We start from the raw sequence: 26,983 nt of genomic DNA on the forward strand, positions 1-26,983 counted from the left end.
CCTGATCCTGCCCCCATTGAAGCTCATGGTAAAACTGTCATTGACTTCAATGGGAGCAAGTTTGCAGTTTTTTAAAAAAGTTCGTAAGACACAGATCGTGGCTGGCCCTTGGGCCCTTAGGCCTGAGCCCAGGGTGACAGTTAAGTGTAATAGGATCCAAAGATCTCTTGATGCCAATTGGCCATTCTTTATTCTTTATTTCATGTGTGCACTTTAGATAGAGGGCGTTTATCAAATCTTTAGTAAGGTAACTAGTGATACTGAATCAGAGTCTTTATGCTTAATGAGTTCTCTTCTGGTCAGTATATGGCTTATAACAATAAACTTCTTGTCCCAGGAAATTTATAATTAATAATATACGGTGCCACAGTTTTCATAGTGCTTTACAGAAATAAGAGATGTGGTCAGATTCCAATCTCAGTTACACTCATTTAAATCCAAAGCAACTTAATGGAAAGTTACTCTGTGGTTATGCTGATGTAATGGAGATGATCAGTATCTGGTCCCTCTCTTGAACGGGGACACTCTTCCTGCAATCAGATCCTTGTGCCTGCGTGCTCAGTGATGTCAGTGGGGATCTACAAAGGTGCAGGGGTTTGCTTGTAAAGAGCTGATTCCAAGACTGGAGCCTAAATCACCCAAACATAGAAAATGAAGAGAAGAGTGAGGAAAAGAGAGGCAAAGGTTAAATTTATAGCACAGTTTCTTAAACATACAGTTTTTCTGACACAATCTTAGGTGCACATTTGTGTCTATCTTGTAGCAATGCTTCTTACCAAGCATGTGGTATAAGAGTTCTCAAATGATTCCATATTGTACCATTTGTTTTTGTACAGCTTTCACTCTGAGGCAGATCTTTAACATGCAACATTTTGTTTTCAGTAATTCTCCCTCACGTAATACGTAGCGTAGGTTTTGAAGCTTCCTTCACTATGTCCCATGGAGTCTCTCTTCTCCATCACAGGGCAGTGCCAGCGAGGCTACTTTGGTTACATTGCTTGCTGCCAGAACAAAAACAATCAGACGTGTCCAATCAGAAAACCCAGAATTAACAGAGGTAGACATCATGAGCAAGTTGGTGGCCTATGCATCTGATCAGGTGAGTACATCTAAAAATGACACTGGGAATTACTCTACTTGGAAAAATGCAGTCACTCTGCTATACAGATTACTTAGATTGTAAACTCTATGGAGTAGGGATCATCTTTTCATTCAATGTTTGTGCAGCACCTTGCACATTGGGGTCCTGGTTCATGACTGGAACTCCTAGACAATACCACAATACAAACAATAAATAATAACAACAGGTGAAAGCATTGTACTATGTGTTACAGATTAATAGCCCAATGTTGCCTTCCTTCCTCACACTGAGTACTTATTTTACTCTGCAAGGAATCTCGTTGTAGTGGATGAAGATACTGTTTGTGGAATAAGGTGCTAATCAACATGAGTAAGTGTGGCCAATAAACTAACTGATTTGAATGTTGACACACAAAAAGCTGCACTGCATGAGTTATAAACATACCAAACTTGGTACCTGAAAAAACTGCAGTTGGTTTAAAAATAAGCCTACTAAAATCTGAGTGTATCAATCCAAATTTGCCCAACATAATCCCTGTTTTCTATCTGCAACCAGTATTTAGCAGATTTACTTAAACTATGAATTCTCAGCATGGCCAGGATCATGAAAAGCTTCTACCATGCATGAAAGCAAACTTTGGCCTTCCGGTTCAGCTGTGCTTGCATTTTAAAATGGCTAATCCTAACAAAGGGGGCCAGGCAATGTCACTTCTTCCAATAAATATGACATTTTATTATCTAAATGTCAGTGAGATAGCAGGAATGTTCCCACTACTTGATATTTAGTTTGAACTAATCCACTGGTTACACCGTATTAACATGGCCAGACTTCAGGTTTTGCTGGACTTTACCATCCCTGTCTATTAAGAAACAATGTAATTTTAAAAGGGCACCTGCTCTTTGCTGGGAGTGGGCAAGAGGCATATTATAAGGCCATGTGTGGGAACAGTCAGGAAGTGAGAAGTGGGGAATGATCCTGATGATTTTTAAAAGCCATGATACAATTGGTCCTTTTTCTCTTTGGAGCTCTAGAGCGTGTGCTTTGCAGATTTCCAGACACGGCGCCTTAAGTCTAATGTACTACTAAGCAGAGCCCCATTGTTTGTCTTTCTTTTTGTTATAAATGGCTGATCTGAAATGGAGACTGACAGCCCTCCGTGCCTGCTGAAGGTCAGGGGATTTTCCGTCTGCAGAAGGATTCGCCTTAAGACATGGCTGACCTTTCAAAGCTGAGCTCACTGCTCCTTCTGCATTAAGAACAGACCTGTGTGACCCACCACTCAGTAATCCAAAAGGAATGAAAAACTAAAACAGCCTCCTGTGAGGGAGACAATGCATGTATAGACAAACACAGTGCAAGACGGGGGTGGAGGGAGGCTAAAAGCATGTCAAGTGCGTTCCTGCACAAGATATTTTGCATCTTATCAAACCCATTGTCCCTCAAGAAAATTCCATTGCAGAAATAGGGCCACTGCAGTAAATGGGAGTTTGCCATTGACATCAGTAAATGCAGGATGTAGACCACAGAGTAAATACTGGGAAATGCATATTGTCATGTGTAGCAGGATCTGTAACTAATTTAGCGGGGGCTAAATTAAGTCCTGGCATCAGAGGGCACAACTCTCATTGACTAGAGATTTTAGTATGGACAACCCCAATTCTATTGCTTTGTGGATCTCATAAAATATTACATGTGGTTTGTTAGAATTAAAAACAGGTTTCTGTGGAAGGTTCATGTTTTAAAATCCACCCATTTAATTGCAGGCCCACTCATCAGTAGAAAGGGCAGGATTAATTGGTGGAGTGAAGATTAAAAATATCCCTTCAGATGATAAATTCACTGTTTGCGGCTCAGCCCTAAAGAAAGTTTTGCATGAAGACAGAGCTGCAGGTCTTATCCCATTCTTTGTAAGTACTGGCTTTAACAATCTTACCTGTGGATTTACTGCATCTGATAGGCCACTTTTAAGATGACCAGATGATACTGTATGTAATGTATGAACGTATAGATCTGCACACTAGTTAGAATATGAACATTGCATGAATGTTCTACACAGTACATGAACTTTGCATACAGTCTTTTTTTTCTTCTTTTTAAATGGGTGCAAAGGGGCAGGGAAGAAAAAGAAAACAACTGAATTCCCTAGGCACTATGGAGGTTTAGAAGACATTTCTTTGCACATATAGCAACTGGTGTGTATAATGGATTGCCAGATAGAGGCTGTGTCTTTGAATAGAACTAAAGCAGAGAGAGAAGATGCATTTAAAGGGGGGAGGATGTTAGACTAGACAGGTGGATTGATGTGGGTGAATATCTTGACTTTCTTCTGTCCTGAAATATTATGTTATAATCTTTTACATTGGACTTCCAAAATGCAATTGTCACAAATGTGTGTATTTATTTTTGAGTTTATGGATTGCATTTAGGTGCATGTCAAAAAAAATATAAAATCAACACCTGAAATGACACAATGTCAAACTTAAATATCGGCAAACAGTCAGAACCCCTCCCTAGACCACCAAACTCAGCGCTACTTTAGCAAATAAATAAGCCTCATGGTGTGCCCTGAATGTCAGCAAGGTGAGGCTATATCAGACGGGGTGGGTGTGGGTGTGTGGGTGGGTGTGTGGATGTGTGGGTGTGTGTGAGAGAGAGAGAGAGAGAGAGACTGTATCACATTTCAATAAGATGACAAATGTCAGTAATGAGCTGTAAGTCACCACTATTGACTTTAACATTTTCCTTTCCCATCAGAATTCATGCATAGTGAACAGTGTTCATACCATGTGATCTTTCAGATTGAATACAGTGTCTTTTTAAAGTGTAGTCACTTTGAGTGACTAATGAAAAATAGCACTTTCTCATTCAGAGGATCTGTTCCTTGTGTAAATTCAGAATATCATGCAATCACTTTCAACTACAGTAAGTTTTTAGTACATTTTTTCTCCTGTTAGCCCTGAAGAATTAATACCACTGAGAGACTGAACTGGAGTCTGTTATCATGCATCAACAAAATTGTTTGCTAATTTCCAATAATTTATACGTGTGCAAATCTGCTGAAGACAATGGAGCTGTACAGGTTTATGTACAGAGAGTGTAATATGGCCAGTAGAACTTTTATCAGTAGTGGTGGCAGCGAAGGGTAAAGCCCATCTTGGCTCTCACAGTCCAAGTTGAGTCTACAGGGCTGGCAGTTAGAAAAAGCCCTGTCTTGTCATCTGAAGAAATTTGATATGGAAATTATTAGAAGACTACAAATGTGCAAGCCCACAATACCGTTTTTACACAGCTTCTGTTCAGAGCAGTCTTGTTTGATTCAGAGTAGCCTGTACTTCATCTTCTCTGTTTACTTAAGGTAAAATTTTCAAAAGAACCTATGTGATTTAGGCTTCTAAGTCCCATTATCAAAAGTGATTTAGGAACCTAGGTGTCAGTGAAAGTCAGTCTGAAGTCACTTTAGAAAATTGGACTTAAAACTTAAATCACTGGACACTTTTGGAAATCTTATCCTTTGTTTGCTTGCTTGCTTGTTTGTTTGATTTATTTTGATTGCCTTGGGCTCTGACTTTGTGGTATGTTAAAAGACCCTGGTATGAGCACAACAGATGTTTCACAAGTGTAGGGGGATGCTGTTTTCTTGCCTTGGAGAAAAGGAATTGAATAATCTTGATGACCAAGTGAATTCCACCAATTGCCTTCTAGTGGAAATAAGACGCTTGTCCAAAATGAAGGCACCATCACTAAGGCTGCTCACATGAATTTACTTGTGCCGTAGAACCTGCTGCAGAAGAAATGCATTTGTAATGGAGATCTCAGTTCCCTCCACTGGGGCAAATACAGCACAGCACGTCATATAAGCAGTTTTTACATGCAGAGCAAAAGTTTAGCTGGTTTGGTTTGGTTTAACAAGTATATTAGGCTGTTCTGATTTTTTTTAACAGCGTGCTTCCGTGTTTTGTTTCTGCATGTCGTACACACATTGCCATTCTGCATCATCTCTCCATATGCTATCAGAAGGTTAATTGAGTTGCTTTGTTGCTCAGACCTCATCTACACACCCACAATGGAATTCTCCTCATAAATATTCACCATCTATTAATTTTTGCAGCTGTGGGAAAGGGAAATCAAATAATCTGTTTACAGATTCAGTGACACTGTTACAAAGGGTGTCTTTTTTTTTTTAAACTGTATGTTGTCTCCACTGGTTACTTTGCTGTGCAATACAAGCCTTGAAAGGAAGCATAGGCTAAGCCTGAGTTAATACGGCCAGTGTCAGCCCTTCCATTTATTTGTATACAAAAAACATCTCAGCGAGGATTAGATGAGATCTCATTATCCTTACTGCTGGCCTCCTAACTGAAAAGGTATGCTCGTTCTCTCTCATACTGGGCAGTAGCCCATGCACCCCATTCGTGCTCCCTTTTCTGCTCTTCAAGTTCTTTTGTTCTTGAGTAATTTGGGGCTATTTTATTTTGTTCCTGTGAAAAAGATATGCACGTTACTAAGGAAACACCTTCCACCACCTTATTACTCACCTCTTCTTCACTGATCTTTCTCTCAAGAGGGAGATGCAGTGTCAAAGCAGAAAGTTCTGCAAAAGGAACCCTGACAGAAAAGAGTTTGTGACAACATATAGATCCTTCCATATCTACACTTACAGGCTTACAGTAAGATCTCTCGTTAGCCGTGTTATGCCAACGGGAGAGAGCTCTCCCTTCAGCTTAATAAAACCAGCTCAATGAGTGGAGGTAACTATGTCTGAGTCAGAGTGTCTCCCACCGACATAGCGCTGTGCACACAAGCGCTAAAGTTCTGCTGACATAAGTGATCTAGGTTGCCTCTAAGTTCATGCAGTCTCTTGAGCAAAAATGATTTAATAGGGAGGGTGGAAAAGGAAAATAAAACCCTGTGTTTTATGGGCCAGATTCTCCTCTCAAAGGTACATGTATAAATCAGGAATAATTCCATTACAGTTAATAGAAATATAAGTGAGGAGAGATTCAGGCTCATGTGTTTACTGGGCCTGATAGGCAACAGGAGCTCTAATTAAAATAGATTGGTCACAGTGTTATAGTTTTTTCAAATAAGTAAGTGTAGGGAGCCAGGGTGGCCCCCTACCGAACCGGACCGGGACGCGCCGCGTTCTCCGCCGGAGAGGGCGGGGCCAGGGCGAGTTCGCTCCGTCCCCAGCTGTGGGAGGGGCGGAGCGGACCGAGACGCGCCGCGTTCTCCACCGGAGGGGGCGGGGCCAGGGCGGGTTCGCTCCGTCCCCAGCTGTGGGAGGGGCGGAGCGGGGGGTACAAAGGGCAGGGCCCTTTGCTCCGGCGAGTGGGCACCACGGTCGGAGGTAAACGCTGACGCCGAGCTGCTTCCGCCCGACCTAGCTGCTGACTCCGGGGAGGCGGAGGACCCGGCAACCCTCGTGGAGCCGGAGCTGCCCGCCGCGGTCTATCCGACCGAGCCTGAGGTTCGTGTATCTGGACATTTGCCAGCGTTCCCCTATTAGAGGGGCACGCTAGGGACTTCTACCGGCGTTCCCCTGCCTGAGGTTTGTGTATCTGGACATTTGCCAGCGTTCCCCTATTAGAGGGGCACGCTAGGGACTTCTACCGGCGTTCCCCTGCCTGAGGGGCGCGCTGTGGACATTTGCCAGCGTTCCCCTACTAGAGGGGCACGCTAGGGACTTCTACCGGCGTTCCCCTGCCTGAGGGGCGCGCTGTGGACATTTGCCAGCGTTCCCCTACTGGAGGGGCCCGCGGGAGGCTCCCGCCGACGCCCCTGCCCGACAGGCGTGCCACGGACCTCTCCACCGCCACCGACGGAGGTAGCGAAGGACGCCCCGGCTTACAGTGGCACCTGACCAGGGACCTGACCCATCCCTGCCGGAAGGGATCCGAGCCAGGACGCAGCGGACGCCCTGGGCGGGAGATGGAGGTAGAGGCCCTTATTAAGCTCCTGGCCGAGAGCCAGCAGCAGCAGCAGCAGCAGCTCGTGCAGCAGCTGGGAGCCCACCAGCAGCAGCTACTCCAGACCTTGGGGGTCCAGCATCGGGAGCAACAGGCCCAATGCCTCCAGCAGCTCGCCACTCTGTGGTCGAGCCCCGGTGGCGCCGCACCCGGGGGGGCTGCGGTACCCGCACCCCCCGCACCGCCGATACGTCTGGGCAAGATGGGGCCCGACGATGACCCCGAGGCGTATCTCGTCACCTTCGAACGGGTGGCGGCAGTGGCTGGGTGGGCCCCGGACCAGTGGGCGACTCTCCTTGCCCCCTATTTGACGGGGCCTGCACAGAAGGCATACCGGGGACTCCCCGACGATGAGGCTCGGGTTTATGCGCGAGTGAAGGCCGCCATCTTGGACGCTTTTGACATTACCCCCGAGACCTTTCGACGGCGGTTTCGGGGGAAGCGTTATCCTCCAGGCGCCCGGCCCCGAGCCATCGCCCAGGAACTACAGGACGCAGCCAGCAGGTGGCTCCAGCCGGAGCGTAAAACCGCGGCGGAAGTGATAGAACAGATCGTCATTGAACAGTTCACTCACATCCTCCCGACACCCGGGTGGGCATGGGACCTCAAACCCTGCGGGCGGCCGTCACCCTCATGGAGGACTTTCTAGAAGCTGAGGCCCCTCTAGGGCCGGCCGCCCGCGGCCACCCGGCAGGACCAGGCACCCAGAGGCCGGAGCGGAGCCCCAGCTCCCAGCCGGGGACCCCGCCCCGGGCCCGGGACCTCTTTGTCCCGACCCCCGGAGCCGCCACCGCGTACCGGCTCCGGACGCTGGATCCAATCCCCAGGACCTGGCCAACCCCGCGGGGCCCCCAGCGCCCCCACCCGTTCCGGGCGCCCGGAGCTGGGCCCCTGCTTCCGGTGTGGCGAGAGCGGTCACCTGCAACGGGACTGTACCGCAATGGAGTGTGACTTGTGTCACGTGTATGCGGGGGAACGTCGAGCCCGCCCGCCCTCAGCAGCCAAGTTAACGGCTCCCATGGAGGTCACCGGGACCCACGTGGTGGGTCTGATCGATTCAGGTTGCGGACAGACTCTTGTTCGGCAGGCACTCCTTCCGGAGGGCCAGCAGACCACGGGGGAGGTGCGGATCCAATGCATCCATGGGGACGTGAGACCGTACCCTACGGCTCAGCTCCCGCTCACGCTGAACGGGGCCACCCAGCTGCTGAGTGTGGCCATGGCCCCGTCCCTGGCCTAACCGGTCATTCTAGGCCGGGACTGGCCCGGGTTTGTCGACATGCTCTGGTCCGCGGGCTCGGCCGAGGCGTTCGAGGGCGCATCCTCTGAGCCCGATATCGGCCCCCGCACCCGCGCCGACCTGGACGAGGCCCCCTTCCCCCTCCCCGGCCTGAACGGACGAGCAACCGGGGACCCCGTGGAGGGCACCGAGGACTTTAGTCGGGATCAGCGGGAGGACCCTACCCTCAGGTTCGCATACGAACAGCTAGCCCGAGTCAAGGGGGATGTCGTGGACGCCCGCTGAACTACCCACTGGCCTAGGTTCGAACTCCGCCACGACCGCCTCTACTGTGTGGAGCGAGACCCCCGAACCGAGGAGGTTCGAACCCAACTCGTGGTTCCCCGCATTCACTGGCGGGCCGTCCTGAAGCTGGCCCACGACATCCCCGCCGAAGGCCATCTGGGACCGGAGAAGACCGCAGCCAGGATCCTGGCCAAGTTCTTCTGGCCCGGTATTCACCGCGAGGTGAAGGACTATTGTGTGTCCTGCCCAGACTGCCAACACGCTGCCCCCGCGGGTGTCCGGAAGGCCCCTTTGGTCCCCTTGCCAGTCGTAGGGGTGCCGTTCAAGCGGGTGGTGATGGACCTCGTCGGGCCCTTCCCCAAAAGCCAGGCGGGGTATCAATACATTCGGGTCGTAATGGACTATGCCACCCGTTTCCCCGAGGCCGTTCCTTTACGCAGTATCACCGCACGCTCTATTGCCGCCGAGCTTCTGAAAATCTTTGCCCGGGTAGGCCTCCCTCGGGAGATTCTCACTGACCAGGGAACCAGCTTCACATCTAAGCTGTTCCGTCAAGTATGTGCCCTGCTGGGGATCCAGAAGTTGCAAACCTCCGTCTACCATCCCCAGACAGACGGACTCGTCGAGCGGTTCAACCGCACCCTGAAGGGGATGCTACGACGCTTCCCCACGCAGGACCTCCGCCAGTGGGACCAACTACTTCCCCCTTTGTTACTAGCAATCCGCGAAGTCCCGCAGGCTTCCACGAAATTCTCGCCCTTCGAGCTCCTCTATGGGCGACGACCACGCGGCGTGTTGGACCTCCTGAGGGAAACGTGGGAACACACCCCGTCCGCGACGCAGGGTCTCCTGCAGTATGTCCTACGACTACAGGGGCGTCTCGCACAGGTGGGTGAGCTGGCCAGAGAAAACCTGAGTGCCGCCCAGAGAGCCCAGGAGGGGCAATATAACCGGGGCGCTCAGGCCCGGACGTTCGCACCAGGGGACCGGGTCCTCCTCCTACTCCCCTCGGAGGAGTCGAAGCTCTTCACCCGCTGGCAGGGCCCCTACGAGGTACTTCGACGACTGGCCCGGTTACTTACGAAATCCGACAGCCCGGCCCCCGGAAAGAAAAACAGGTTTACCATATAAACTTGTTAAAACCCTGGAAGGAACCGGAAGGGCTACTAATTGCCCCGTACCCCCCCGAGCCAGACCTGGGCCTGGAGCTCCCTGAGGTCTCGGGAACCAGCCGGCCCCAGCTCGCCGAGACGCTCACCCCCGAGCAGCAGGCCCAAGCTACCTGCTTGATAGACGCGTTCCCCACGACCTTCACCTCAAAGCCCGGACGAACTACCCTGGCCCAACATGTGATTCAGACCGACCCCGGCGTGGTAGTCCGGGGAACGACGTGGCCATTGCCTAGGCGAATGCGGGAGGCCGTGGAAGACGAAGTCCAAGCGATGTTGGAGCTGGGGGTTATTGAGCGCTCCCAGAGTGAGTGGCGGAGCTCTGTCGTCCTTGTCCCCAAGCCCGATGGGAGCCAGCGATTCTGCATCGACTTTCTGAAGGTCAACGCCGTGTCGAAGTTTGATGCTTACCCTATGCCTCGCGTAGACGAGCTCCTGGAGCGGCTCGGGGACGCCTGATATATTACCACCCTAGACCTTATGAAAGGGTATTGGCAGATCCCCTTGGAGCCACAATCTATGGAGAAGACTGCCTTTGCCACCCTTTCGGGGCTCTATCATTTCACTCGAATGCCGTTCGGCCTCCATGGGGCCCCCGCAAACTTCCAGCGGTTGATGGATCGGGTCTTGCGGCCCCATACTACATACGCTGCGGCTTACCTCGATGATGTAGTCATCTACGGCAGCGACTGGGAGGGCCATCTCAACCAGGTAGCGGCTGTCCTCCGCGACCTTCGCGCCGCCGGACTTACAGCCAACCCCAAGAAGTGCCAAATCGGACGAGAAGAAACTACGTACCTGGGCTACACCTTAGGCCGGGGGCTGGTGCGGCCCCTCATCGGGAAGGTTCAAGCACTCCAAGCGTGCCGGCAGCCGACTACCAAAAGACAGGTACGGCAGTTCCTGGGCATAGCTGGCTATTACCGACGGTTCATACCCCACTTCGCGACCCTTACGGCCCCTTTGACCGACCTCTTGACGAAAAATAGCCCCCGCCGAGTGTGCTGGTCGGCCGACTGTGAGGAGGCCTTTCTAGCAGTCAAGGCCCGGCTGTGTAGCGAGCCGGTACTTTTCAGCCCGGACTTCCATCACGACTTTGTCGTGCAGACCGACGCCTCCGACGCCGGACTTGGGGCGGTCCTCTCCCAGGAGGTTGACGGGGAGGAGCTCCTGGTTGTTTACCTAAGCCAGAAGCTGTTTCCCCGGGAGCGGAACTACTCCGTTCTGGAGAAAGAGGCCCTGGCAGTTAAGTGGGCAGTGGACGCCCTCCGCTATTACCTCCTTGGTGCCCCCTTTACGCTTGTTACAGACCACGCCCCCCTGAAGTGGCTCAATGAAATGAAGGACACAAACCCCCGGCTTCAACGGTGGTACCTCACCTTGCAACCCTACGCCTTTTCGGTTCGCCACCGGGCGGGGCGCGAGCACACTAATGCGGATTTCCTGTCCCGCCTCAGCGAGGCGGAGGATGCCAGCTCCGACGTACGGGACCTGGATTTGAGGGGTGGGCTATGTAGGGAGCCAGGGTGGCCCCCTACCGAACCGGACCGGGACGCGCCGCGTTCTCCGCCGGAGAGGGCGGGGCCAGGGCGAGTTCGCTCCGTCCCCAGCTGTGGGAGGGGCGGAGCGGACCGGGACGCGCCGCGTTCTCCACCAGAGGGGGCGGGGCCAGGGCGGGTTCGCTCCGTCCCCAGCTGTGGGAGGGGCGGAGCGGGGGGTACAAAGGGCAGGGCCCTCTGCTCCGGCGGGGCGGCACAACGGACGGAGGTTGACGCTGAGCTGCTTCCGCCCGACCTAGCTGCCGACTCCGGGGAGGCGGAGGACCCGGCAACCCTCGTGGAGCCGGAGCTGCCCGCCGCGGTCTATCCGACCGAGCCTGAGGTTCGTGTATCTGGACATTTGTCAGCGTTCCCCTATTAGAGGGGCACTCTAGGGACTTCTACCGGCGTTCCCCTGCCTGAGGGGCGCGCTGTGGACATTTGCCAGCGTTCCCCTGCCTGAGGGGCGCGCTGTGGACATTTGCCAGCGTTCCCCTACTGGAGGGGCCCGCGGGAGGCTCCCGCCGACGCCCCTGCCCGACGGGCGTGCCACGGACCCCTCCACCGCCACCGACGGAGGTAGCGAAGGACGCCCCGGCTTACAGTAAGGTTTGGTTATCAGACCTGTTTGGCATTTAAAAAAAAAAAAGAATCTTTGAACTTGTATATCCACCACTGATGTCTTTTAGCACTAGCAATTTATTCATTGGTGCCCTTAGCACAAAGTATAGTAAAAGCTGAGAGCAAGGCCAGAGCCGTAGTTTTCATTTGCTTTCCCCAAGTTCAAAGCTGTGTATATTTCCATTCCAAAAGATGTTTGAAAAAATCAAAGCACAGCTATAACTCAGCAAATTAAAACAGTTGAGTTACACAGGCTATTGACAAACAGGCCCGATCCCATGAGGTGCTGAGTGACCCCTGAGAGGAACTGAAGTTGGCAGGAGTTGAAGGCACTCAGCACCTTGGAGCAAGCCCCAAACTTGGCCAGTATGCTAGGGTGCCCAGCTCTGCAGTTGAGCCCCAATTCAGCAAAGCACTGAAGCACATGCTGAGATCCCATTGACTTAACTGGGAATTAAGTGCATGCTGAAACTTAGGTGTTTTAAGTGCTTTGCCTTAGGTTCTGAAATTGGGATGAAGGTACCTAAACTAGATGTCTGAGTGCTGGTTTGAGTGTCCAAATGTGCAACACGGTACATTAATTTGGGCGCTAAGAAGTTGGAAAATAGGGTCCACTGCATATAAACTACATTCGCTTAGGTGTGTATAAGTAATCTGCGTGTATATTGACTTTCATAAGCCAGTACAGATACATGATGGCAGCTGGTGTATATGTTACAATATACTTCAAAGAGCTATTGCAGTGTCCTGCTGCTGCAATATGATCACCTTCTTGTTGACTAATGGCCCAGCAGAGACTCTCTGTGACTCTAGCAGAAACAGCTTTGTTGAGTGATGATTTACAGGATATGCACAAGCAGATACTTGGCATCCAGACCACTTTGGATAGTGATTGTATCAGAACTAGGCTGCTGGAGGTGCCAGCTTTCAGATGAGTTGCAAAATTGAGGTCCTGACCACAAATGATCATCAAAAATTGTAGATGTCACAATAGTAATGGTGCTAGTTTCATGCCCTGGCCAAATTCTAGTTAGTCTAGCTGAATTCCCCTTGCAGTTTCAGGTGGATAAGGTATCTTTGCTTTCTGTCTAGAAGGTGGCATTGCAATGTGCTACATTCCACTCCAGAAGTAGCTGCATTACAAAGACAGGCACAGTTATCATTGTTAACTATTTCATTAATACAGATCCCAATACGATGAGCATAGTATTGGGGTGGGGGGAAGAGATGGATAGCTAAATTAATAGCTCTCTAGTTTAGCAACTACATGGTAGTGATTTGAATTGAGTATAATATAATATATTATTATATATATCCTGTATAATATCCTGAGTTTTTTTTGTTGTTTTTTTTAAATAGGTCTTGTATTTGCAGTAAAATGACAAGAAGTTTAGCATTCAAAACTCTGTGCCAGGTCTGAAATAACCTTGCGGGCTCCTTTCACCCTACCAGAATTTTAGAAGCTGGGATAAACCAGGCTGAATTTAGCTCAATGTGCATTGTTCATGTGTTAGCATGAATAAATATGATAGCTACATAGAGATCACTGTTAATCAATTCCTAAAGTATGTCACATGCTTTAGTTCAGGGGTAGGCAAACGATGGCATCCGTGCCAAAGGTGACAGGCAAGCTGATTTTCAGTGGCACTCACACTGCCCGGGACTCTGCATTTTAATTTAATTTTAAATGAAGCTTCTTAAACATTTAAAAAACCTTATTTACTTTACATACAATAATAGTTTAGTTATATATTATAGACTTATAGAAAGAGACCGTCTAAAAACGGTAAAATGTATTACTAGCACGCGAAATCTTAAATTAGAGTGAATAAATGAAGACTCAGCACACCCCACTTCTGAAAGGTTGCCGACCCCAGCTTTAGTATATTTAAATTAAATGAGTTTTCTTGATTTTCGTATTATGTCCATTGCGTTAACCAATAATCTCACTACTTCGATACCTCTGTAGGTTTTGTATGATAAACCCTATTCCTTTATTGAGTCTCATAAAAGATACATAGCTAACTTCTAGAAATGCAAGTAGGCAGACACTAGCTGTGGGCAGAGCAATCCCCCTTGTGTATCATTGGGACACCAGTCTCCTGGAAGTTGTGGAAGCAGTGCTCCCTGAGGTTTATAATAGAAACCTGCGGGGCATTATAAATATTTGTGCAGGTTTAGGTCATGTACTCAGGAAAGTACTATATGAGGTGACTGACGCAAGCATTTGGCTGCTTTACATCAGAGCAAGGGCTGTGTTATATTTACACAACATGATCTGAAAAGGATAATGCCTTGGGCTCTTCGGAGCGCTCAGTTCCATTTCTGAGACGCAGCCTGTCCCCTGCACAAATGTGATTATGCTGTTGTAATATGGGTTACAAATTGGGTTAGATTCATTGTTCAGTACTGATGCAAGGTAATGAGAGCCCTGAAGACAGCAGATGTTGTTACTTTAAGTGGTTTCTGGGAATTAATGCAGGTGGCTTTGGGGATCATGCACCTACAGAAAAAAAATTAAAATTATTTAAACAGCTGAGCCATTCTTTATGGAACGAGCCATTATTCAAACAACTGAGCATATGTATTGAATGTATACAATCTCTGATTATAATGGCACATTCCTTAAAGCGATTATAGAGAGCGTGTTTGTAGCTTAGTATAATCATATAATGGTGCTGACACCAGTACACCATATCTTTCAGCTGGCTGAATTGAGCTCAGCAATAATCTTGCTTCCCTTTATTGTCCCTCACTAACCACTGACACCTCTCCTGCACCCTCTTGGTGAAGGCCAGTAATCTAATTATAATGCATATGTACAAAGAAGCACTGCGTGTGCCACAGTGATTTTGGGATTTCCTGACATGGGTCCTTAACCGTGTAACCTGAACATTGTAAGCATTGTTCTTTATAGCCAACTTGTGCACATGCACCGACGCGGCCCCATTTTCATAAGGGTGCTCTCTCTTTTTTAACGCCCAATTTGCACCTGCACAATTTACGTTCCTATTTTTGTACCTACAGTTCTACTGAAGGTGCCGATCTGATACCCTTGCCTCTTCCTGACTATAGGGGCAAATCAAATAGCCAGCAGTGCAAGTACTCTAGTTCATTTTCAGTTCATCTGTGGTACAAGATCTGGGTGCATATTACAACAGTAGAATAGAGACCAAGCCTCAACCCTTTTTAAAATGTACCCCATGATTCCTAAAGGCGGGGTTCATACCTGGGATGCTTCAACCTAAAGAGGGGTTGCAAACAGGGACCAGAGGGCTACAAACACCCTGTCTTTCACATATTTCTGAATGGGATGTGAGACCCAGAGTGCTCCCAATATGGAAAGGGGATGGTAATATGGATAAGGCTAAGAACTCTTACTTTTGGTACACAATTTTATCTCGGTGTGTGAATAAATCCCCATATCTATGTAATTGCCATATCCTTTGTTTTCAGAGCCTCATTTGTTTCCAAACAAGGTTCACAATAGTTAGAGTGAAAAGACCTATTAGATCAGCCCTGCCAAATTTTAATCATCCATTTGCCTGTAGCAATTTTTTTATGGTTGACTAAAATATGAATATCCTTATAATTATCATTGTTGTCATGATCAGGCTGAGGGAATAAGTTCTGTGCCTGGTTTGGTGATTTTTCATGGTTTTATAAGGCTGCATGAAGTCATGCAAGGGCAGGATATGGCCTCCTTAGAGGACTGTTCTACTAGGTATAATTAGGTTGGCCATCTCTATGATATCCGAGTGCTTCCTATAAAACATAAATACAAAAAAAAATCTCTTTTCTAGCTGTACCAGCAGGAATGTACCAACGTTATTGTTGGAGATACATATAATATGGATGCAGATGTGTTTTTAAAAGCCTACTCATAATATAGTATTTGCTCTCCTTTCTTGCAAGCTTTGATGAGCAGTGCAATAGTTACCAAAATTGACATTTGAAGTTCTGTTGCTGGCCTCTAAGTTAGTCTGAGAGCTAGGCAAATATTTCCCACCAAAATTTGATGAACAGTGAATGGCCTTTTTTCTGCAAGTCATTTGAAGTTTTCCATTTAAAAAAAATAAATTTAACTGAATGAAGTTTTTCCTTTTTTAGGAGAAAAAGCACCTAGGCTTTAACTTGTCTAACTTAGCATATGTTAAAATATACACTGCTTGTTCTACACTACGCTCTTTAAAGGTATTAGAACATGTTTCCTTATGCCTAATAACAAACCTTTAAATGTTAGTCTATCCAAAGCCTAAGTGAGAGGCTCTAGGTATAAATCTGATCGCAAATCAGCTTAACAGCAAATTTAAAACTACTCAGTATGGATGGATATGCCACTGTATGTTTATATTAGTAATGGGAAGTTTTGGAAGGTCTCATCAGATTAACACCCAAAATGTAGGCTGCTTCTCCCTACATGAACCTTTTAAAGTCTGCAAATTGCAAATAGAAATCCTGCCAGATTTCCTGTACTTCCCATTTCAAGTTAGGCTATTCTTTCAGTATTCTGGCCTTTCTCATTGTATTTTACCACTTAGTTTCCTGTCCCAGGCAGAAACAGGAAGGTTGGAGGCATGGGTAATTTGAGGTGAGGGGGAAATAACCAGACTCTTTCAGACTTCAAAAAATGTTTGAATGTGTTATGGGCAAAAGTTCATTAGGTTGGTTCTTTTTTTTATCTTTCCCTAGTTTGCATCTATATGTCTATTACTCCCAACGTGGATTACTAGGTGACGATTAAATGTGCGTGTTCTACTGATAGATATTTTTATTAGAGTACAGGCACAATGCACACTGTGATTATATGTTGGTAAATTTGTGAGAGCATAAATTGGTGTAATTTATTGACTAAGGCAAACCAGAAGGACAAGGTTGTAGAAGGGAAGCAACCAATAGTAAGAAGGATGTTCTTTTGGCTTAAGGCACTGGACTGGGATTCAAGACATTTGGGTTCCGTTCCTGGCCCTGCCACAGACTTCCTGTGAGACCTGGGAATAATTAATCACTTTGGGCCTCAATTCTCCAGCTACACAGTAGGAATAATATTACTTCCTTTGTCTACCATATATATTTAGACTGTAAACTCTCCAGTGCATGGACTGTCTCTCACTATGTGTGTATATACAGCACCTAGCACAAAGGGGCCCCCATTTTCATTGGGGCCTGTATATGTTTATATCGATCAGAATAACAGTAATATACAAGATAAAGCAGCCCCCACACTTTAGCTTACACTCTCCTGTTGGTTGCTTTCACTCCACATTTTCACTCCTCTCAGGGGAAGTTACAATAGCTTACATTCACCCACTTATATCTTCCTGCTAATGCGAAACTTCCTCCATTATTTACATCACATCTGCATTTGGCCCATTGTGTTCATAGTGCTGCAGACAGTTTAGAAGAGAGAGACGCACACACTCAGGGAAGCTGACTTTGAGTGTTTAGCATGACCCTGGAAGAGAAGAGCCTATGAGAAAATCACCAGCCTGTGATAGCGCCAGTAACTTATCCTTAAACCACATTCTGAGCTCAGTTATACCAGCATAAATCAGAATGAATTTCGTTGACTTCAGTAGAGCTATTATAGATTGACACCTGCGTAGCTGAAATTAGCGTTTGGAGATATATGTGGAATCAAAATCCTTGGTGCAAACTCCCATAAACTCTGGAACCATCTTGCATCCAGAACGACACACTGCAATTCAGTTGTTGGGTAGGTATTGATTAGAAGGCTGCAATTATGTGTAGGTATTCAGAAGTCCTAAATCACCAGAGTTCTTTCTATTCCTTGAGGTCTTTGTGGCTTGCTGTTTCTCAGTTGGTAATTGTCTTTGCTGGAAAATTTGATTTTAAAGTTTTGACTTTTGTTTTTCTCTTCAGTTTTGTGCAACACTCGGAACCACACCTTGTTGCTCCTTTGACAGACTGTTAGAACTGGGTCCTATTTGTAAGTCATTCCCTGTTGCTTCTCTCTAAAATTTAAATATAAGGTACAGTCTCTTGCTGATTCATTTCCTGGGTGTTATGCAATGTCGGTGTCCATTGGCAATAATTCTGTCTATAAATCTTTCACTTGCAGTTATTTTCTAATATTGCTTCAAGCAGCAAACTTGTACTTTTAGGCCAGATAACTAAAGGGTAAGATAGAGGGCCATAGCTTCAAAGTTTTGTTTTTAAAAAACCTCCTTGGTGGCAACATATTTTAGGACCACAAAATGCTTACGTGCATGACTTTGTGGCTCCTTTCTTTGGTCTGTTCTGCATGAGTCAGAAAAGTTCCACCTGAAGCAGACTGGAAAAAAAGCTGAACTCTGTGTCCTTCCCTGTGCCTCTCTGTCACTTTGCATCACTCAAGACACACAGGTGAATGAGGTGAGACATAAGGGTGGATTTAAGTGGCAGGCCGCAACTTTAGTAACTTATCACTGTTATCTGTCCTGTCTCCCATATACCAGGTATTTACATGGGTCCAATGCAGGATTACAGGGCTCCCACCATATAGCCCAACTGCCTCAGCCTACCTCTAAGAGTCAGCTCACTTTGCTAAATCCCCTCACCCTGCCTCCTGTGAGGGGGATACAGCATACCAAAAGAGGGACCTCATTCCTCAAAGACTTCGCCTCCCCTTTTCCCAAGGCCTAAGGTCCACCAGTAAAATCACAGATCTATTTCACTCCTGGGAGCTGGCTCTTTTGGCCTCTTACTTGCACAAGCCGCAAGTTGCAAGAAGCTAAACAGTCGCACAAGTTATTGCTATTAAATTCTAAGTTCTATTCTATTTAGCCTTAGCATCCTAATAAACACAGCTCCTATAATACAGGGAGGGAGGATGAGGCACTAAAAATGGAGCAAGAGGCTCCAAAAACTTCAGTCCAGGGTTTAAATGAACAGTATTGCCAATATCAGGAGATCAAAAGTCATGAGTCGGACCCCCCATTCCCAAAAATCATGAGATTGGCCCAAAAGTCATGAGACTTTTTAAAGAAAAAGATTCTATTGTGTTTTCTCAGTCTGTCTTCTGAGTTTCTTTACTCTCTCTGCCTGACCCCAGTATCTGCAAAACAATTTATTGGATAAAATGATTTTGGCCCTTGCTGCAGGAGCTCTTACTCCCCTATTTATTCATCCCCTGCCCACTAATTAATCCTGTCCACAAGTTTCCCCCTCTGTTCAGCCCCACCACGTTGGTTTACCCCAGCCCCCATCAATTCAGCCCTTCCATCAGTCCCCATCCCCATGGTACAGCCCTACCCTCCAAGCCTCATCTCTGTTCCTCCTGGGGTTCTTGGCCCCCCCCCCGCTCCCAGGCATGGGGGACTGCAACAGGGTCCCCACTCCCTATTCTCAGGCTGGGAGGCAGATCTAGGGGTCTTTTCCCCTCCCTCTACTCCTTTCCAGGCCGGGTGTTTCACGGGGGGTGGGGGGGAGAGGAGCAGATGCACCATCCTGTCCATATTTCTCACAGGCGGGGAAGGGGAAGAGGGAGTGGAGTTGTTCTCAGGTGCTAGGCTCTTTCCTATCTCCTCCCCTCCTATGAGGATGGTGAGAGGAGGGGAGAGACTCTGCCAGCTTCCACCTGTGTGGAGGATGAAGCTTCTTGCATCATCTCAAGACAGGCTCTGACACCCTCTGAAATCCCTCCACTCGTGATAAAATCATAAGAGTTGGCAATACTGGATTAATGAAAGTGGGGAGTAAGGAGCCATCTGGCTCCCATCTTCTTCTGCCTGGCCAACAGGAGGCAGAAAGCTTATAGAGGAGGGGCCATTCCTGCATTCCTCCAGCATGTGCTCCCCCCTTTTTCCTCAGAGGCTGTCCTCCTCCTTACAGGTCCATTCAAGTTTTCCACCGTTGAACAATGTGGATGGCATTTTTCGTCTCTTTGCTTCCCGCCACTATAGAGACGAAAGAAGTAAGAAACGAAGGGACAGAAGTATTTTCCTTGTCCCTCCTCCCACTTACCCACTAGGGGCTAGAGCAGGAGGGGTTGCACTAACTAGACTGAATCATTGACTCCTATTGCAAGATTGTTACCTGACAAATTATGAACAACTTTGGCCTTGAACAGTGGTTGGTATGAAACACATGCTCACTGCATAATCAGAGTGACATACAGGTATAGATTGCACTTGGGATAGCAATATGTCTAGAACAAACATTTTGTAGTTATAAAAAACCCTGAATGCTTTGATGGTTGCAATTTTTCATTTCACTATTTTGGGCATCTTCAAAGAAGTTTTTGGGGCACAGGGACATTGTATGAAAAACCAGAACTGTCCTGGTAAAACTAGGATGAGATTTGCTGTGTTGTGAATTCATCTGGAGGAAAAACAGAAAGTGTGTGTTGCCCTGTCTGAACGCTTGAATTGTAATAATTTGTTTCTGTGTATGTAGTACAAACAGGCTTCAGGCAGTGATGAGCTGCCAAAATATTAACAACCGGTTCCCTCTTCCTCACCCCATGAGGGGGTCATGCCCCCCCCGGGACTCCTGCCCCATCCAACCCCCCACTTTCCTTGACAGCCCCCCCCCAGACCCCTGCCCCATCCACCCCCTTCCCTGTCCCCTGACTGCCCCCTGCTGCCCCATCCAACCCCTGCTTCTCCCTGACTGCCCCCCGGGACCCTTGCCCCCATTCAATCCCCCTGTTCCCTGCCCTCTGACTGCCCCGACACTAATCCACCCCCGCAACTCCCCTGCTTTCTGTCCAACACCCCCTCCATGCTCCCTGCCCCCTTACCGCGCTGCCTGGAGATGGGGGCCGGGCCGGGTTGGGCTGCTCGGCCGGGGTTGGGACTAGAGCAGGGGCGCTCAGCCAGGGCCAGAGTCGGGCGCACAGCTGGCTGGGGCTGGATCGGAGCCGCGCCGCCTGGCCGAGGTCAGGACCAGGCCAGAGCCGCGCTGCCCGGGGATGGGGTCGAGGGCCAGGCCTGAGCCGTGTGGCGCCTGGAGCCCTCCTCGCCCCCCACCCCCTCTGCCCCAGCTCACCTGCAGGAAGCCGCTGCTTCCTTCTCAGCTCTCCCAGGCTTCCCACGCGAACACCTGATTCGCAGGAAGCCGGGGAGGGGGAGGAGAAGCCTCGGGAGCGTTCACGGGAGGAGGCAGAGGTGGAGTGAGGTGAGCTGGGGCCGGGGGAAGGGCAGACAGCTGCTGGGGCTTTTGTTAAATTTAAAAGCCCTTTTCAAACCAGTTGTCTCTCGCGGGACAACTGGTTCTAAAAGGGCTTCTAAATTTAACAACCGGTTCCCGCGAACCGGTGGGAACTGGCTCCAGCTCACTGGCTTCAGGGCTTCAATCTGTTCCTAATCCTGCTCGCCTAGGCTGTTTGTCATCGTTTGCTTAACAGCTAGTAATGAGTATACTGTTCAGGAAATAGCCTGCAGACTCAATATCGTAAAATAGGGACACATCACATTGGGGTAGAATAACAAGCTGCAAATGTGGAGCTTTTTAAAATCACTTTTGGTGAAATTGCCCTTGTGCAGAGGAGTCAAGCACAAGCCTTTGTCCTGACCCCTCTGCACAGAGGTGAACTTCACCCTCAGAGTACATATGTATAAGTCATAAAATGAGGGACACGCCCACAGCCAGGTGAACTCAGTGCAAAACAACAATAATAATCTCAAACATTTGTTCAAATAAAAGCTGAGAATTAACGTGGAGGGGATACGCAATTTTAATGTGTTCTTTGCAAACATTTATGCAAATGAATTTTAGTTCACAAGAATCCAAATAGTTGTGTAACTAATCTTTGCCTGTGAATATTGATTAGAATGTGTGTGTGTGTGTGTGTGTTTATATAATGTAAAAAAAAGATGCACCAGAAGTGTGTGGTGGCTGTTGTGACTGATTTTGTTGGCTTGTTTCAATGCTGTCCAGTCAGGGACTAGAAATATTACCATATGACTTACTGTCAATGAACAGTTGCATAGAGTGAACGGTGAGATCCATATTCTGAAATATTTTTGCAAAAACAACTTATTGAATAATTTAAGGTAACAGATTTGTAATATGTCAGAGTTTGCTCATGGGTAAGAACAAAGTTTAATATCCCAAAATAAATTGGTTGCTGTAAATAGTTTGTTCACTCTGTTAGGACCCTGGAAACTCATGTTATATAAGAATGTATCATCTTGGAGCTCCCGCCATTGCTAAAAAGGGCCAGCAAAGTTAAAACTCATGTTGCTATTCCAGTTACAAAAATTGAGAGCGTTCTTTATAGAAATTAATTAACATCACTAGTTTTTTTTTAAAGAAATACATAACTTATGATCAATTCAGGATGCTTAAAAATGAGATTGTGTATTGCAAGTTAATAGTAAATGGAGTGTCCAAGGGCTCGATCCTGCTAATAGAACTGTGGAGATGGGAAGGATCTGTGTGCATGAATTCTTTAGTAGAACAGAGACCTATGTGATGTGACCTCTTAGATCTCTGTCCTAATTGAATTGATAAAATATGAATGGCAAAAAAAAAACCCCAAAAATGCAGGGACTGCAAATCCTCTCTAGTCACTTGGTCTAATGCAAATTAAGAAAATGTTTTAAAGAAAAAAGCTGTCTTTGCTTATTTAATTTCCTTCATTTTTTTCCAGGCAATAAGGAGAATATCTGGATGCATATTGATGCAGCATATGCAGGGAGTGCTTTCATCTGCCCTGAATTCCGACATCTCCTAAATGGCGTGGAGGTTTGTGATGCTCCACAGGGGTACCAGGGTTGCGTGGGACCTCAGCACCACCTACCCTTAGTGTGAAGCAGTCTTGTCTGTGCCTGCTGTGGATTAGCTCCCTGAAACCAACAACCTCTGGGAGTACAAGCCTTCCTGGCCCCCTGCAGGCCTTGCTCTCTGTGTACAAGGTGCGATAGGCACACACCAACCCCCAAATACTCAGTTTCCAGCCCCTTATCCACTGGGCACTCACAGTATTGCCAGAGCTGCTGTTCTCAAAGGACAGTACATACCAGCTTGTAAGATTCAACTGAGGACCATCACTTTGCTTAACATAGGGGTGTGTGTGTGTGTGTGTACATATATATAGTGAAAACAAGAATAAGTTTATTATCAAAGAATAGCGATTCAAGTAATAGTGAGTAAGAATATCTAAATCACTTGATAAACTGGGTGCAAGTGAACAATACACATTTGAATACGGCTAAATGTAAATGTATATATCTAGGAACAAAGAATGTAGGGCAGCCTTACAGGATGGGGGACTCTTTCCTGGGAAGCAGTGACTCTGAAAAAGATTTGGGAGTTGTGGATGATAATTAGCTGAATATGAGCTCCCAGTGTGACTCTGTGGCCAAAATAGCTAATGAGATCCTGGGACAATTAAACAAGGGAATCTCGCATAAGAGCAGAAGGGTTATTTTACCGCTGAATTTGGCACTGGTGCAACCGCTGCTTGAATACTGTATACTGTGTTCTGTTCTGGTGCCCACAATTCAAAAAGGACATTAATAAATTGGAGAGGGTTCAGAAAAGAATCATGGGAATTATTTTGGGGAAGTTCTATGGCCCTGTGTTATACAGGTGGTAAGACCAGATGATCAAAATGGTCCCTTCTGGCCTTAGAATCTATGAATATTGGAAACAAATGGTTACATGGAAAACAAAATCATAACATGCTTTCTAGATACTAAACTTGACTAACAAGTGACTTTAATCTAAAGATGTTTATCTCACCCAAAGTTCTCGCCAACGTACACCCCTTTTTTTCATTAAGCAAAATCTCTATCCTCTTACTTCTTCAGTGAAGAGTGCCAGGGCATCCCTTTCCTCCCTACCCAAATATACTCAAGTAAATATTTGATATGTACCTCAAGGTAAGGTTCTCTGCCCCTGCTGTGTTCACTGTCCTGTTAGTTCTGTCTTACAATCCTTCATTTACATTCAGTTCAGACTGGAGATAGAGACCCATTGTAAACAAGACAAGACTCAATTTAGATGTAAACAAATAGATGGAGAGACATCCCAGTCTGACAGTAAACCTGTTTTTCACTCTTCCTTGTGTCTAATACCTTGATACAGAGTTTAAAAACATATTTTCAGTGTGTATCCATAACTCCTTACATAGTATCTGTACATACATTTCACAATGATATTAATGACCAATGTGACACTGGCTTTCATTTCAGACCTCACATAACATTATTTAGTAAACCAGAATGTACTTCGTAGAATCAGGAGATTCCTGCAACCCTCCTACACACACTCTTGTCAGCTGACAAAAAAGAAAGGCCCCGTAGATTCTTAAACCTCTGCTTTCCTGTGACTGTAACTCAGAGTCCATGCTTGATCAAGATGCTGCACTTCTGTACAAAATATTGAAAGTGATGGATAGAAAGCAAACTTTGTGTAAGTCTGGCTATGCTGGCAAAGAGCATTTCCTTTCTCTGGCCCCCCAGCACCTCTTCTGGCACTGTGATATTGGAGGAGGAGGCGTAGGTTTGTGTGCCAGTGTAGTCCCTGTCCCCGTCCCACAAATGATCCCCAAATCAGCAGAAACGACTCCAAGAGTACCTGGGAGTTGCTTCTTCCCATAGTTTGGATCTTGATCAGGACATAAACTTCTTTTAAGTTCCAAGTAAGGAAGGATTATATTAAAATGTTGGATTGTTGATTCAGACCACTATCAAGACAGGGGTCAGCTGTTAAATTCAATCCAGATCCTCCCTAAGTTTAGAGAAAGGGCTGTATGTCCAGTTTTGGTTTTTGGGCCCATCTTAGTCATCATTCAGTAAGTTTGTCCTAACAGGCTAAGCTACAAAAGGCAGCAACCTAAACTCATAACTGTGGTCTTAGGCACATTTGGGAGCAATTTGTATAAATAAGGTAACATTAAAAGATTTGAGAATCATAGATCCATTTTTGATATGCTCCTCTTGGGAGTGAATCCTTACAGCTGCTTGTAGATCATATAATTTGCGCAAAAATGCGGAGTTGAACACAGACAAACTTGCTCCACAGAGAAGCAAAACTTAGCTTTGCCAACTCTCACAATTTGATCATATCAAAAATGGATGTAGTTTATAATGGTTACCCTGTCAGGTAAAACCATTTCTGCAATTTTTACACACGCACAAAAATGTGCTGTTCAAAATACCAAGTAGCCCTGAAATCAACCCAGCATGAGAGAGGGTGACTTTTGCTTAAATATCCTGGTAGAGAACATTTTAACATCCTAATTCTATAAAGTTTAAAAAATATAACGACCACTATCTCACCTGTTTTGAAAGCAAGACATAGAAGTATTACTATATACCTCCTATAGGGCATATACCATAGGGTTCCCAACCCTCTAGGATTGTCCTGGAGTCTCCAGAAATTAAAGATTCATCTTTAATTAAAGATTTTGTCATTTGATGAAACCTCCAGGAACACGTCCAACCAAAATTGGCAACCCTACATATAAGGCCAGACTGTTTCTGTGTCTATAACAGATGGTGTTTAATATTTGAAAATGAGTCAGTTGAAATTTTCTTCCAATAACTCTCAGGTTCCTTTTTCTTTTCCTCTTACTGAGTCAGCTGGTACTTAGTTGCTTAGATAAGGGTGCTGTAATTTCCTGATGCTCCCCTCACACAGACAGATAAGTCCTTGTCTTCCACGTCAATGGAGAAAATATCACTGTTTGGTCATTTAAACAGAGCAGCTCTGATAGGTAGACTAATAAAAGAGGAGGAAAAACCTAACAAATGAAGCATTTCTCTCTCATTCTTTTTTTTTATCAGCAAATGTAGCTTGCTATAATTTCCTGTGTGGGTTTTATTAATTATTTTTATAGGTTCCTGTAGGAAATGAATCAGCATCCATTGCACAGCCAGCATCTGTCAGTGTAGCAACTATTCAGCAGCTCTGAATAGTATCCCTACCTCAGATATTAGAAGGATAAAAAACTCCTCCAACATGGGCAACCACTGCCCTTTCACCAAATATGAGGAAGTTAATGAGAAACAAATGTGAAAAGATAGCTATTAGGTGGCGACTGGTGCTTCAAGATCCCCACTTCTCCTTTGTGTCCCTGCTGTTCAACATCGACCGCTGCCAGAGGACCTAAAGGAGAAGACTTTCAACACAAATGTCCTTCATGCCTTTCACAGCATGGGAAGCTTCTGTCTTGAATACATGTAATGTGAAGTTGATATTGTCAAAAATTTAATGTGTAGCCATGCGTTCTGTGTAGAACTGGTTGAAAGGGGTGGGGTGGGGTTTGTATACATTTAGTTTAGATGAGAAATGACTCTGACTAAACGAAAAAAATTTAGGGGAAAAATGATTTTTGACCACGTTTAATTCTGTGGTTAGACTGACTGAAACACAATTCTAGATCAAAATCTATTACCTGTGTGTGCGTGCACATATAAAATATATGTCTATGTTTATAATATTAATTTCTCACTCTGTGAAATAGTGAAATCTAGGAACTCTTGAGTAGAAAATGGGCTAAAAACCAAAATTTGGGATGTCTTGTTTATAATGAGTTTTTTTGTTTACATTGAGATGATGTTTATATATGATATATATTAAAATAAAGTTCATAAAATCTGTATTAAAAGCACATTATCAATGGCACAAGTCAAACATTCAAGATTTAGGAGATGCCAGAAGTTAGGTTGTCCAAGCACCCTGATTTCTGCTCCCTTGTGTGTATGCATAATGGCTCTGATTCAGCAAAGTGTACTTAAGCATATGTATAACAGAGCAAGCATGTAGTCCTGTTGTAGTCCTGTTGACCCCAGAAGGCTTACATGAGGCTTACGTGCTGGTCCTCTGTGCGGGATGAATTTCACTCAGCATGCACATATAACTCTCATTTACTTTGGAATTTCAGGAAAGCATTTTGTTTGTTTTAGTGCTGTCCTGAATCTGGGTGCAATTGGGAAAATGGACAGTGCTTTTATAACTTGAGGACTCTGACCCATATTTTTTCTAATTCTTCTTTTTTTAAAACCCTGTCAGTTTGCAGATTCATTTAACTTTAACCCGCACAAATGGCTCCTAGTGAATTTTGACTGCTCAGCTATGTGGTAAGTAATACAGGATTTATAAAGTTGTCAGAAATAGTGAACTTTATG

At 46.3% G+C, this 26,983-nt stretch overlaps 1 protein-coding gene and 1 long non-coding RNA gene across 6 annotated transcripts in view; one reads left to right on the top strand and one right to left on the bottom strand.

The window, feature by feature from the left end:
• DDC (dopa decarboxylase) overlaps positions 1 to 26,983 on the top strand; it is a 95,946-nt gene that overhangs the window by 34,979 nt on the left and 33,984 nt on the right. For 3 of the 4 annotated variants that reach the window (XM_045006612.1, XM_045006609.1, XM_045006611.1), the window contains 5 exons: positions 965 to 1,099; positions 2,845 to 2,988; positions 17,784 to 17,850; positions 22,498 to 22,592; positions 26,868 to 26,935. In XM_045006612.1, the coding sequence (XP_044862547.1) occupies positions 965 to 1,099; positions 2,845 to 2,988; positions 17,784 to 17,850; positions 22,498 to 22,592; positions 26,868 to 26,935 (509 nt within the window). Of the gene's footprint in view, positions 1 to 964; positions 1,100 to 2,844; positions 2,989 to 17,783; positions 17,851 to 22,497; positions 22,593 to 26,867; positions 26,940 to 26,983 lie in introns of those variants that run through there. The other variant, XM_045006613.1, reaches the window with a different exon arrangement.
• LOC123364455 lies at positions 218 to 10,703 on the bottom strand. Of its 2 annotated transcripts, none has more exons than XR_006577111.1 (3): positions 10,402 to 10,703; positions 777 to 1,001; positions 218 to 629 (listed from the first exon to the last, which is right to left on the bottom strand). It is a non-coding gene; the product is annotated as an uncharacterized LOC123364455 (long non-coding RNA). The 2 variants fall into 2 exon arrangements; XR_006577112.1 differs by lacking the exon at positions 10,402 to 10,703 and adding an exon at positions 5,617 to 5,659.

This window comes from Mauremys mutica, chromosome 2 (assembly GCF_020497125.1).
Source record: "Mauremys mutica isolate MM-2020 ecotype Southern chromosome 2, ASM2049712v1, whole genome shotgun sequence".
In the NCBI taxonomy this organism is placed as follows: Eukaryota; Metazoa; Chordata; order Testudines; family Geoemydidae; genus Mauremys; species Mauremys mutica.